At 36.9% G+C, this 14,640-nt stretch overlaps 1 protein-coding gene across 18 annotated transcripts in view; it reads right to left on the reverse strand.

Moving 5' to 3' along the window:
• TCF4 (transcription factor 4) overlaps positions 1-14,640 on the reverse strand; it is a 384,420-nt gene that overhangs the window by 127,641 nt on the left and 242,139 nt on the right. For 13 of the 18 annotated variants that reach the window (XM_018039407.1, XM_018039409.1, XM_018039406.1 and 10 more), the window contains 2 exons: positions 10,572-10,701; positions 10,031-10,080 (listed from right to left, as the gene is read on the reverse strand). In XM_018039407.1, coding sequence (XP_017894896.1) covers positions 10,031-10,080; positions 10,572-10,701 — 180 coding nt within the window. The remainder of the gene's footprint in view (positions 1-10,030; positions 10,081-10,571; positions 10,702-14,640) is intronic. The other 5 variants (XM_018039408.1, XM_018039404.1, XM_018039400.1 and 2 more) reach the window with 1 other exon arrangement.

Genomic DNA, 14,640 nt, shown 5'->3' on the forward strand with positions numbered 1-14,640 from the left:
CGGGAGGCCGGGACTGATATATATACACTACTCTGTCTAAAATAGGTAACTCGTGGGAACAGACTCCATAGCACAGGGCACTCTACTCAGTGCTTTGGGGTGACCTAAATGGGAAAGAAATAGGAAAAGTGGGGAGGCATGTAAGCATAGAGCTGATGCACTCTGCACAGAAGACACTAACACAACATGGTGAAACCACTCGAGTCCAATAAAAATTTCAAAAAAGAAAAACAGGAAAAAAAATAAAACTTCTTTAGTGTCCGAAGAAAAGTAGTTACTCTGTTGCTGACAATGCATTGCCAGGGCTTATCATTAATATCATTCGCTGTCATAATTTCTAGATACCTACAATGCATCAAGCATATGCTAAGCACATTATATATATTTCTGTAATTTATCATGATATCCTTAGGAGGGACATATATTTTCCCCATTTTCCAGGGAAAGAGTCAAGAATGACATCATATGCCCAGAGCCAGGTAACTAGTCACTGGCACAATCAACTAAAAAAAAAAAAAAAACAAAAACGGGTGATCAGATTCCGTGCTCTTAACCAGCAGATGATACTGTTTCTAGTAGAGATATCCTATCCTGGAATATCTGGATATTCTAGGGGATATGCCTGGGCCAAAGTTGTGCATTATAACCAGTGACTTAAGAGGTATTGAGGGTCATTCTACAATGAGATGAAACTTGTGAATGTTCAATTTATTCCAGATCGTCAAATATTTGCTAAATGAGCCAGGGTGCACAAAGTTTCCGGTCCACAAAGTGTTCCGAACAGCTACAGCCTCATGAATAAGGACACAGACAGAAACCTCAAGGGCAGACTGCCAAGGTGACTATCCCAGCTCTGCCACATACTGGCTGTGTGACCTTGGGCATGTTTCTTCACCTCTCTGTGCCTCTATTCTTTTATCCTCAAATAAACAGTAGCACCCATCTCATTGAATCTGTGAAGGAATAAATGATTTAACAGATGCCAAGTGCTCAGTATCTGGCGCAGAATAAACACTAGGTTAAGGGTCTGTTACCAGTCCACCAACATCAGCTCACGCAGCAGACATTACCTCTATCTACTTTGGAGACCACAAAACAGGCTTGCGACCCAACCAAGGCCACCAAGTGAGTAAGGAGAGCACGTGAGACACTAAAGTAGGAAGATTTCTAGTGGCGTTGTCTGCACACGACTCTACCACGTCTATTACTATATTCATTCAATGGAAATATATTTCTAAGCAATACGCAAAAAGCAATGAGTTGAGTTTCTATGGGACAAAAAAGATGTATGTAAAACAAAAAAGACCTTTACCCTTTCCAGGGTGGTTACAGGTGAGTAAGGGGCTTCAGCTGCTCCATAAAGAAACCTAAAGGACAAAATATCCCTGTGGCACTCTGTGTGATTTCATTTCTTGAATGTACAACTCTCTGAAAAGGCCAGACTTTCTGCTCTTTTTAAAATGCTAAGGCCATTCCCCAAATTTGGCTGTGAGCGACATTACACTGCGAATTTCCCTAAACACCAAGGACCTTAGTTGTGAAGCTTCGCAATTCAGATAAAGCACACACTGAAGAGAAAGAACTGTTCAACAAGACATGGCATGCCTGGCTTTTAGCTTAGTTGTGGAAATGCTTTCAATAAGTATAAATGAAGAAAGAAGGGAATGAAGGAATGGATGAATGGATGAAAACTTCTAAAAATGACTTTTCCCCTCCCACCTGGGCACTCCCAGTTTATTACAGGGTTCCACTTAACAGCTAGATTGCTGATGTAATTTATTAAAGGGGAAACAAAATAGCACTGTTTCTAAAATACTTACTGGGGTTTGAGTTTTCTAATTCCAACTATATCTGTCCATAATAAATATGATTCTGTTCTTTTTGCCCAGCACTAGCAACTAAGCTACAGATGATATGTGACAACATCTCATACACTTAAAAATAAAATTCACATAAAGGAACTCTATGAGGACTGCCTAGGTTTTGCCACTGAAATTTCACTCACAAGGCACAGGCCTTACTATTAAACAAAACATAAGTGGCAGAATGTGTTATCTTTTTATTATACAACAATACTTTCAAACAGTATAACAGTTACAGAAATAGGTTTATTTCCTATTTAGCTTCAAGGTTGAAAACATTCAAACTGATTCAACAAGTCTCCATCCCCAGGCCATGAATATTCTTTTAAACTCTCAGCTTCAGGAGAAATAACACACAAGTTAAGTATGTTGCATCCTTAAACAAATTTTATTTTTATCTCCTCTGTTAACATCTCAAGCTATTACACTTTCCTATCATAAAGCCCAATTTTTATACTCCACTTATTATTGAATTATTTTACACTTCAAGTTCTTTTCATAATGAGCAAGCCAGAAAATATTATTGTACCCTGGGCTTATACACCTGAGCACCTGTGAAACAGCCGTATTCCCCAAACAGGGTTCCTCCAAAACATTACCGCCAAGAATCAGCCACCTACTTGAAACTGCCTTCTCATAGCAGCTAATGATATAATGATATACTGTGCCAATCGGTAGAATGAAAGCCATTACAATATTATTATAAGTATAATCCAGGAGGCATATTTAGAATGATATGGGCTGGGAGGGAGGAAGCTGCTGGAGACAGTTAGGAACTCTGTCTCAGATGATATCTAAATAATTGTTCCAAAATAGCATTATTCTAAAATCCCTGGATGGGAACAGCAGTGGAGACAGTGACGGGTCTTGTATGTGTGTGGAAGGCAGGTACCACAAAGAGCCGTTTTTCTGACAAAACCTAAGTCTTTCTAACATGAGTCTGTGCTCTTTCATCACCAGGGCTGAAAAATACAACTGATAGAGGAAAACACCAAAATTTTCCCTTTGTACCTGGCCATGAAGGGAGCTGCTCAATACAACGTCCCCATTCTTCTGTGACACTGAGCACTCAAAATAAATGTAGGGAAACGTAATCCACGCACAGACCCTCCTCTGATTACTCCAGAAGTAAACGCTCATGGATCAAGTTTCAACCCTAGCAGGGTGTTTATGATTAATTCCTCCGACGACAAAATTAGACTCGGAAGACAATAGTGGGTGTCTCTGAAGCACGGAAAAGGAATTCTTAGAAGATTCTTTTCAAAATCCCATTTGCACATTCTCTCGGAATTCAAATAGATATTTCTCCCTGAAACTTAAAATCACCCTTATCTCCAACCCTGAAATTTTCCAAACTGCAGACTCTTCTGCACTACCTGCATTTCTCTGAAGAGGGAGCATAGGCTCGAGAAAAGCAGAAACTCCAACAGCTCTGCACCTACGCAACAGCGGCAGCCGAGCACCCGAAGCACCCAGAATCACTCGCAGGCTGCTGTTCTGAGATAAAATAATGGAGTATTACAATTATAAACTCTGCACTGAATTTTAAGAAAAGCTCTCATTCCTTTGAAAATGAACATGTTTGTGTTCACAGACAACACCCTGGGACGGTGAAGACCAAGGCTAAGAATCTCAGGCTATTGCTTTGAAACGCAACTTTATGTTCAGTGTTAAGAATTCAGTGCAATTTGTGAAAAAAATAAAACAACACAGCAAGTGTCTGTCAACAGCCTGACACAATCTAACCTGGCTTAGGAAAATAAAACTTCACTGTGTTTGAAGAGATTCTTTATACCTTTTAGGATTGTTGCTACGTATTTGTTCTAAGAGCATCTTATTTAAAATCCTCCAAATTCGATCTGACTTTCATTCACAACTTTCAAACAAAAAATTTAGAATTGCTTGAAGACAAGAAGACACACCCTGAAAAGGCAGAGTTGTCAGTAATTGGTGGTGGTGGGCGGGGGGAAGGTGCAGAAAGAGAAAACTCCTCAATGTTAGAAAATCAGCAAATGTTTCAGTCGAGAAAATATTACAAGTTTAAAAGATGATGCTCAACCGAATACTAAGCCAAGCATCTCTATTATTCCACAAACATAAAATAGAGGTACTTGAGCCAGATTGTGCAGAACAAATTTCTATAATTTCCGAACACACGCAAGCCTGTCATAATTCTCTCTCTAGGCTCTCCAGCAGCCTTACAGTCGTTTCTTACCTTCTTAATAATTAAACCATTCAGAGGAAGCCCAAGACTTCACTGCAAAGTATACTCTTCAATGAAGGTGATGATGTAAGGTTGGAAATAACAGTTGCCTGAAATGTGTTTCTCTTTTCTCAACAAATGAGTCCAGCTCTACACTGAATGCTATTGTTCCAGCTGAAATTTCGACAGAAATCTAAGGGGGTGAAATACTGAAAACCTGGTTAAAAAAGAAAAATAGATGACGGTGGGAGGGGAGGCACATCACAGGTACCACCTTGGAAGAGCTTGCTTAGTGGAATAATCAGATAAAGCTGGCTCACAAGGCAGCTCCATGGTGGAGAGAGCTGATGGCTGTCTTGTGAGTCTTTCAAGCACACATCCTTATCATCTGTAAGGATAATCCGAACAGAGATCAGAAATACATAAACCTTTCACCCATAGTTAACTGAAGTTTTTCTTCTCCCTTACATTTCTTCTCACTTTATATTTAAGATACACACACATCAGAAGACACCTTTAAAAAGGCGAATTTAAAAGGAGCAGAATTGGATTTCAAGACAAGGAGGGCAGTGGATGAGAATCCTTAAGATTCTGAAATTCCAAACAAAAATACATAAATCTTTGAGCAATCTCCTGAGACACTGAAATGCCTTATGGGATAGATGTTGTTTATTTGAATGAATTTTATAGCATTCAAAAGTACTTTCCATGGAATAAGAACCCTCAATGTAAAGTTAAATATAGAGATTCTCCTATGTTTGTTTCACAACCAGCAATTCAAAGAAAGCCTAACTTCTATAACCTATAACTGCAGGGAAAAGGAGAAAACTGGTTTCCAAAGAAAACAAACAAATACTTCTTTTGTGATGAGTATTTTTGCGACTTTCAAGGTGCTTCCCAATGTCATGTTACATATTCTGTGTGAATTCTGTGAAAAATACTTTTGTCCTGTTTGGAATGATTTACTTGCATTATCCTTCACCTTATTTCTGCTTATACATTTTCATAACAAGCATAATTTAAATAACCACACCTCAGACAGCAATATCATTAATTGGAAATGGGCACTTTAAGTTTAAAGGTAACTATTGTGAGCTGTCTAATATTTTAATGTGAACACCTACAGTTAAACTTTTTCACAAAGTATCTGCTTCTCTAGGAATGAACTTTGAAGAAGCCCCCCCTCCTTTTATATCTTATCACACAATTGTCTTCTTCTAGACTTTTCTAAACAGGATGGAGCCCAGGTGGCTGACACTTAGTTCACTTTAAAATCAACATAAATTTTATTTTAGCAAAAGTTGTATTGTCACTCAAGTTAAAAATTTGTTCTCATGAAAAGGCATCATTTTGATTTCCTTGAAATCAATTTCAAAAGTAGTGGGGGAAATTAAGTGTTTTAAGTACTGAGTTTTTCAATTACATATATATACTTTCTTGGCTTCTAATAAGAAAGAAACAATGGCCAAGTTCTCTTTTACATTGTGATTTCCTCAAGCATTTGAAAAAAAAAATCTAAAAATAGCTTAGTATATAAACTCAACATCATGTTTGCAACCTTCAAATATGAAGGTTTTTATATAATGGAAAATACTGAGAACAGTTAATGCTGTCAGCATTATACAACTTTTCCTGTTATTTCTAAAAGTCTCTTCTGTAAAATAATGTCTCATCCAGACTTAGAGATTTTATTTTGCTTAAGAAGTCTACCCTTAAAAAAACTGGTTAACCTGGTCTCTCTCATGCACATTGAGTCTGTATTTTTCAAGTCTACCTAATGAACTTATATCTTATATATATATCTTATATCTTAACTTACATCTCAAATTTTCTTGGAAAGTCCAAATTTTATTTCAGATTCTTTACCATAGCTGAGATTGCTTTCTTTAAAATTCATGTGTTCAAAATTATTTCTGACCACTTACAAAGTTTGTTAGACCTTTCTGAATTTAAAACCAAAAACCAAACCAAAAATCAACTGCAATTTAACACAGAAAATAGACTTTCTTAAAAAGTACAGTTTGGAAAAAAAAAAAGCCTGTAATAAGAGAGATTATAGACTGTTTCTAAAGATAAAACTTCATATTTCCAGAGAATTCTGAAGTTCCAAGGATTCCAACTGAGGATGTTAGTGAGACTGTCACTAAATTGGATTAGAAATGGAGATAAATTCCACCAATATTTGAAGTAGAAGGGTTGGAGCTATTAATATAGTTTCTGGTTACAAGAATATCCTTTTGAAACAGGTCTTATGTGTTTACATTTTGGTGGGTACATGAAAGTTTCTGAAAGACAATGTCCTTTGTATCTGTGTTTTTCCTGTGTGTTTGGAAAAAAAATATTTTAAAACAGCAACACATTAAAAAAATTATTTTTGCTTTCTAGATTTTAATGCTTCCATGTTAATTTCTAAGAATCACGGACCATTTTATCCAAAAATGTGATTTAAAGTGATGTGTTTTTCTCTGCATGAATTCATGACTCAATATGTAGGATGATTAGGCCATACAAGATAGGAAATTTGCTGGACAGAGCAGTAAGGTGGGAAAATAATAAGTTTAAGATGATATATGGTTTCAAAAAGGAAAACCAAGATGCGGAAATCAAACAATTAGTTCACGGGCAGATGTGAGAAATTAGGCAAGATAAATCCTCGCATCCACAAAAAACAAAGCTGTATTGTTAAAGTCCTATCCAAAGATGAGGGCTATCAGAAATTGAGATGTGGCTGAAGAGAGCAACATACTAAAACGAGACAAGAACACAAAAATGTTCCGCAGTACTAAGCAGGGCTCTTGTGGGCAATTAGGTAGTTGTCAATTTCACACAGCTTCTCCTTTAAGAAAACATCACCCCAGCCCTTAACTATAGGCCTCTGTTCTCCAAGGGGACAGACTCCCTTCCCTCCACTGCGCCTGTGCGCTGCGACCCTGCAGGCTGGTCCTTCCGCCACCCTATCACTGTCATGCTTCCATAGTGACTCAAGGTCTCTTGATGCAGTGCACAGTACAAACACATTCAAGGATCCTGCCAGATCCATGACACGACGTTGGGCCAGGCTTATGTTTTCTCTCTCCCACAGATGCTGCTGTTATTTTCAAAAACAGGGCCAGGCCAGCCCCTCACTCTCTCAATTTCCTGTGAAGATCCAGCCTAATGGTGGCAAGAGAGAAGCTCAGCTTCTGTCCCCGAGTCGTGCCATAAATAGTATCTGATTACAGATGTCACCACTTACATTTTCTTTTACGGTAAGGAAGAGAAAGGGCCCATTTCGAAAAGGAGGGAAAAAAAGTGAGTTGACGGAACAGATTGTGACAGATTTATTAGTATTTATCATGGTAAATATGTATTGATGAAAACATATAAATGTATTTATCCAGTCATAATCACTCCAAAAGAAACCTTTTATTATCCCCAATTTTTTATCTGTCATAAAAATATTCATAGATATTGAAGTAAGTTTTAGAAGCATCTTTTTATGGGATAAATAGTCATAATTTTATTTGAGGACTGAAGATACAGAAATACAGATCTACTGGAGCAAAAGTGTTATAGTATCTAATACAGATCATCATTTTAGATGAAACTGAAATATTTATTTTATTCAGTGATAAGGCATGTGGATTCTGTTACCAGTAATAAGCATTCCAATTCATACAACAAAGCTCATATAAACTGAGCTAAACTGCTATTAAAAGAGGGCTGAGATTTGTTGAAGTAATGACAATAAACAGATGACTAGATTTTAAAATCAACCAAACTGCCTTCTTCTTGCTTAAAGCAGACAAACAAAAAGCCAAACAAAAATTTTAAATTACAAGGCTAAAATTCTCATTTCAACTTAGTTTTCCTCCTTATCTTTCAAAAAGAGTTCTTTATGGAGCAAAATACCAAATATTCCTTAAGGACCACTGAAACATCTAGCTAACATAAATTTTCAAAGAAGAGGAATCCCTAAAACTGGCCATCAAAAGCCAAAAATTAAGTAATACAAATTTCCAATTCCAGATTTATTGGGAAGCAAGGAAAGACACTCTTATAGTTCTGAACGTATGTCAACATATCAGTAACACATAACTTTTAACAGCAAAGAAAAAACTATACCAGTAATATATTCTATACTGGCCAGTTAGCTCTACAGAAAATACTTAAAAACTGACAATGAATTATGAGAGATTGTTGTTGACAATGATTAAGTGGATAGATAATATCTAATGCCACACCAAAGCACTCCTTAGAAACTCTGCAAATTTCTGCATAATTTATTTCAGCACTGAAAAAAAGTAAGTTAATTTGAAGATGAAACATAATCAGTGTACTATCACTTTAACTTTTGCATTGCTTTTATAGAAGAGTTTATTCTATCACTTTAAAATATTTAAAGGTCCAGTTATTGTATTTAATACTGTCCGATTAGGTTCAGACATGTTTAAAATGTAAACAGCTGTGAGTACTGTATCATTTGAAGTTGTCATAAAAGCTATTAAAAGCTAAAGTTTCACCTACATTAAATCCACCACAAATTTAAAGCTTAAAATACGGTTATAAAAACCTGAGAGGATATTAGTCAATTTCAAGACAACATAGAAACACAAGAATAAAACCACTCAGTATGTTTTTAAATGACTTATTGGTAGTCCAAAGTGATTATTTTATACACCATTGGCAGTTTTATTTACACAATATTTTTCTATATTTATGGATAATTTTGTGATGCTTTTTCAACATTACCAAGTCTCTGATAATCAGCATACAAAATTTGTTTTTTCCCTGATAAGACTTATTCTGATATATTCGCTTAATAATTTTTTGGATGAGCTGAACTGAAATCAAGTCAAATACACAGGTGTTTGGGTTAATCTAATCTTAGCACATTTGCAAAACCCATTATTCTTCTAATTTATTAAAAATGAAATAAAAACTAATATGCAAGCACTGATTGGTAATATTATTTTCAGAAATCTCAATATAATTTTATTTTAGTGTACAAGAACTTATGATAAGGCTCATTAGCATTCTTTTCAAAGAATACTAATGCTCTACAGAACACAGAATTAAATTAAAGCTATATATATATATATAAATTTATCATAGGAGGGAAGGAAGAACAAAAGGGAGGAGAAAGTAAGGAGGAAACAGGGAAAGAAAAGAGAAACTCATATTTTGATTCTACATAGGGGGAAATTACTAGAAATGGACCAGTTCTAAACAAAATTAGATTACCTAGGAATTCAAGTTTGAAAACATGTTTTCATATATATGAACATATACATATAAGGATAAATATATATATATAAAGATTGAAAATAAAACATCATGTATTTAACTGTGATCATAACCAACTTTTGTTATGCTGGCAAATGGAGAGACCCCCAGCAACCCCGGCTCAAAGCTCTAGGTATTAAAAAGACCCAGAATGCTTTTGGTTCCAGCTGGATTCTTCTAGTTACCACCTGGTATTCCAGACACAAATGGCCACCGAGGCAGCTACCTTCCCAGCCTTTATTCAGTCCCCTCTCTAGAAAATAGAGACATTCTCCCTGCACTCTGGGCTGAAACCCATGTAAATTTTTCCTAAATCCTCTCCACAAATCTCCTTTTGCATGCAAATCCATAAATCATCATAATACCGACAAAGAATTTAACCAACACATGAAACTAATACTCATTCTCCTGAAAGCTCTGTGCAGGTAAAACTCCTGGAACTTCAGGCACCGTTTCAAGGCTCTCTTCAGAGCTTAACCAGCTGAATATCAACACACCCACCCTGTCTTCCAGGATGTGCAATTAATCACTCCAACGTGGGTCAGGTGGCTGGGGGTGCAGGTCCCTGCTACCTCATTCACATTCTTGATAAAACACGCCACTCTGGTGGATGGGACCCCATTTACTCCTATCTCCTTGGCATCAATACAGAGCTGAACAAAATAAACAATATACAAAAGCAGAAACGAGCAGTACTTACTGAAGATGGCAAACCTGGAGGGACTTTTCGAACTTTCTTTGTCTGAACCTCTGAAAGAAAATGAGGAGGCTGTGAGGTTCCCTGCGTGCCCATTCTCCTAACTCAGACAGATTACACCACGAAGCCATTTAGAGTCAACCAGATTTTCTTAAATCGTTACTTTAGCAAAATGTCACTACCGCTACCATCTTTTTCCTCTGGCAGAAATCAAAGTCTGCCTCGTTCATAAAAATGAAGAGATTTAACTTTTTAATGCTTTGGTTTTTAAAAGAGGTTCCTTAGCTGGGCGGCCAAGAGAAAACAAGAAATAAGCATACACCAAAATAGCTCTCCTGCTACTATAAGTTGTTAACATACCCACTCAGCGTATTACTAGGGTGGTGGGGAGGCGATCATGAGCCCAAAGATTGAGCAGAATTTTATGGGGCTTTTTTTTGGGAGACGTGGAGTGAGGACAGGTTGAGAGGATGGTATTAAGAAAGAAAGAGAAAGAAAAGATTACTAATAATCACTCAGGCATTCAAAGAGAGGAATACCTTACCCAGGGCACTACCGTGAAGAGGCCTCCTTCGGGGGTTATTGCTAGAATACTGATAATACTGGGAACCAGGTTTGGTGGGCGAAAGGGTTCCTGGGTTGCCCATATCCATGTCACCTCCAAGGAGACTCTGCTAAAAGGTTAAAAAGGAAAAACAAACATATAAGGTTAAGTTTTGACATTCGCCACCCCCCTCACCAACTGACTGTTAGTACTTAAACCAATGCAATAAAGGAAACAGCATCTGCTAAAGCTGAAACAATTAAAACCCAACCCGGCAGAAAGGAAAAGAAAAGCCATCTAAGAAGCTACTCCGAATTTGTGAATTTTTAGTTCCTTAATTTTGGAGAAGAGGGTAGACGGTGATGCTCGTTAAACATGATTTTCATCTTTTAAGACGACTGATATGTTCACCTTGTAAGTAAAGGGCATTTATGTCAGGTTACAATTTTCTTGATCTAGAGTTAGGTTCATATCTGGGAACAAGTCATGCCCTTCCCTGAACAAGAACCAGGCAGAATCTGATTTTTCGGACGCATACAACTTCCCCCCACTGCCCACACTGGGGGAAGAGTATAGATGTTCATATCCACTGGGAACCCTGCCTCTCTGCGAGACCCTCCACGAATTCACACCGCACCCCCAGAAGACAGAATGCCATCTGAACCAGGAGGAAATTCAAAATGCTCACACTGACTTCAAAATTATAGAAACAGTAGGCATCCTGAACCAACAGGAGCACATTAAAGGACTTCAGAATACCCTCTTGAGGACTATCAGAAACTAAAACACATCCCCACAGATTAAACGTTTACCTGAACACTAGAAAATTCTCCCAAATATCATTAACCTATTATGGCGTGACAAATCACTAAACTTTCGAAAATGATGACATACAAAAACTTAAATCATATGACAGACTCTAAAAACTACATAGAAACTTACCCACAATATATAAATCGCCTGATTATACTCTGCATTGAACACATTGTTCTTTTAATTATTCGGATATGCAAGAAAACCAGTGTAGATACTACCATTTATATTAAGAACAAATTTACTATTAAAGAAATTTTAAATTTAAGTACTAAAAAATCTAACTTTATCGTTACTTGTAATCAACTTTTACTGACTGAACTAATTACTGTCCTTGATAAAGTACAGAATGTGTTTTCCCTAATCTAAATTCTAATCACCATGTCACTCACAACAGACTTAGAGATGCTTCACTAACACACTATTCACATGCAAAATACTCTAAATAGGCCAATTATGACTCTGCCCCTGTTCCCCGGTTAACCCGCTGAGAACTGAAAAATTTCACAAGGCAGTCACCAACTAAAACAAAGGGTCCTTGTTTTAAATTAAGACAGTCTTTTTGATTCCTAAATAGCTCAACAAAGTGGCATGTCTTCTGGTGAAAGCAGTTGGTCAAATATGACCCATAAGCTGGAAAATCAAAAATTCAAACATCCCCTCTCCACCACCATATACCTTAAATATCATAAAGAGAATCCCTCTATTCTGAGGGATTTTTGTCAGAGCTGGAGAAGTCATATATAAAGGACTAATCAGCTTCTGACAAGCTTGCCTTCACTGCTTCCAGTTTAAGACTTTTCCAGTTTAAGACACATAATGAATGTTACTTTAAAATTTTGAGGATGAGATTTTAGGACAGAAGGGCATTTTGAGTATAAACTCATTTCGAATATCTTAATATTTACCAAATGCCTGAGACAACCGGATCATTTACCAGACAGAAATTTGACATTCGCATATTCAATTATTGCCTCTTCCGAATTTAGGAAAGAAAACAAAATGCAAGCCAATGACAAACTAAACTAGAGAGCTCTTTACAACAGTTTCCAATAAATCAGGAAACCAACAGCGTAACATCAAAATTTAAAAAATCACTTTAGGAGTGGCATTTAACATTTTTAGAATGTCAACCTGAAATTTCGCTCTTGATAAACAGATTTAAGTCCAAGTTTTCTTCGCAATTCCCATCAGTAAAGCCGTAAATGATTTAAATCACAACCTCTTTACATTTTGGGAAATCTACAAATGAGCCTTCATTTCACTGGAAAGAGGAGTTTGAAAACGATCTTACTGATAACTTCATAGTTTAGCTATCACCCTTATTCCTGCAATTTTCTCTCCCTAAAATTATACAAAATATCCCCCAAAGGGCTGAGCAGATAGGCTGAAATGCTTGCTTGTCTTTTTAATGAGCTTAACCATTGCTTAATTCTTGTTGGTCCTAGTGGCAAAGGTTTTCCCTCTCAAGAAAGTCGACGCATTCAATAGGTCACCATCAAAACAAACAGGCTTGCTGCGCTGTGAGCAGTATTCACAATAGAGCTGTGAAAAATATAAAATGATAACTAGATAGCTAACTGGCTGTAGCTGACCTCATTGTTGTTAATTTTAAAGAAAGTCATTTCGTGGACCAGTTGCAAATAGATCAGGCTTCCAGCTCTTACGTGACACCAACTATGTACAGCAACACAGGACTGAGCAGACAGCACTTACGAATGTTTAGTGGCTCCTGCTTTGTATTTTTTTTTTTGGACAAGGCACATTCCTGTTTCTTTCTTTTTAAATATGTTTGTTCCTTTTTCTTTTTCACTCAGACAATAGAATCATTCTTCTAAAGCATACAAAAATAAGCATTTCCTCACACTTAAGGGAGGCCCTAATCACCCCCCAAGGGAAAAATTAAGATAAAAATACGTGTGTTCTTATTGTAGAGGACATTTGTAAAATGAACAATGACCATTTACTATTGTTTGGCCTTTACGTCACGTACTTAACTCTCTTTAGCCATGAGAAAGATAAAAAAAATTTTTTTCCACTGGCTGGAAACCTGAGTTTGTGCATTTTAAAAACTTAATGCCATTCAAGGTAAAATTAAATATTGCACAGAATGAATAAAGCATTCCTTTACATTGAATTTACCTACATGTACACATGCACATTTATATGTGCGTATGCTTTCAATACATACGTATATACATACGTTATATATCTGAAGACAAATTTATACTTAACAAAACTGCGAAAGCTTAAGTCTACTTTCAAAATGGGCAAATTCATCTTTGCCTTAAATAGGATTATAGAGGTCTTAGGTTTTTCGAATTGTGCAAGCTCATGCTCTGCGGTTACGCTGGGTCCCAGTAGAGAGCCGCCCTGGTCTGCCAGGAAACACTGGAAGCAAGATGTGGCATCTCGCAGAGCTAACCTGTAAATCTTAAAGCCAGAGTTGACGATTTGTTTTAACTGCCTGCAAAGTGATGCGACCATCTCTTCCCCTTATTCGCTCCTTATTTTCGTCCAAAGACCAACCATCTTAAAAGTTAAAATACCCTAACCAAAGGATAAAATGTAGTGACTTAGTCAACCCAATTTAAACACTGACGGGGTGGGGGTGGGGGAGTTCGTCCATCCTCTGCCATCAAAGACCCTGGGTCTGCAAAGACCCAGGCCCAACACAGCCACTCAAATGCCAAATGCAGCGATTCTGTAAGGGGCCTTTCAAAGAAACTTTTTGTTTGTTTCACATCAGAGCTGGGTCTCCGACTATCTTTCTAGCACATTCTCAACCTTGCTCCCCACTGCCTTTGTGGGGAGCTTTTTTAACATCCTTGATAAACCACCAAACTTTGCTTATGCAACCAAGAAGACAAACCATGAATTAAAACGTGGGTAACAGAAAGGCAGCATATATCTTAAATTAGATTTATAACTGAATGGTAATCAAAAATAGAACTAACTGCTTCAAGCTTAAATTATCAACTTTTTTCTTGTTAAACTAAAATCATCTTGCACTGAACTATTATTTCATTTCAGTCAGCACTTTAAATGTAATGGGTGGGTGGTACATTTCTAAAAAGGAAGATTATATTTACCCTTAATTATAGATATGAGTGAGATGAGAGTACGATGAATGCTGCTTTTTTGGTTTATAATTAGTTCATCTAATAGGTGAATGACCTTGAGTTTCAGAGTTGAAATTTGGGAGAGAGAGAAGAAAAAAAAAAGTAGGAGGGGGGAAAAAATCTTTGGGGAAAAT

This window comes from Capra hircus, chromosome 24 (assembly GCF_001704415.2).
Source record: "Capra hircus breed San Clemente chromosome 24, ASM170441v1, whole genome shotgun sequence".
NCBI lineage: Eukaryota > Metazoa > Chordata > Mammalia > Artiodactyla > Bovidae > Capra > Capra hircus.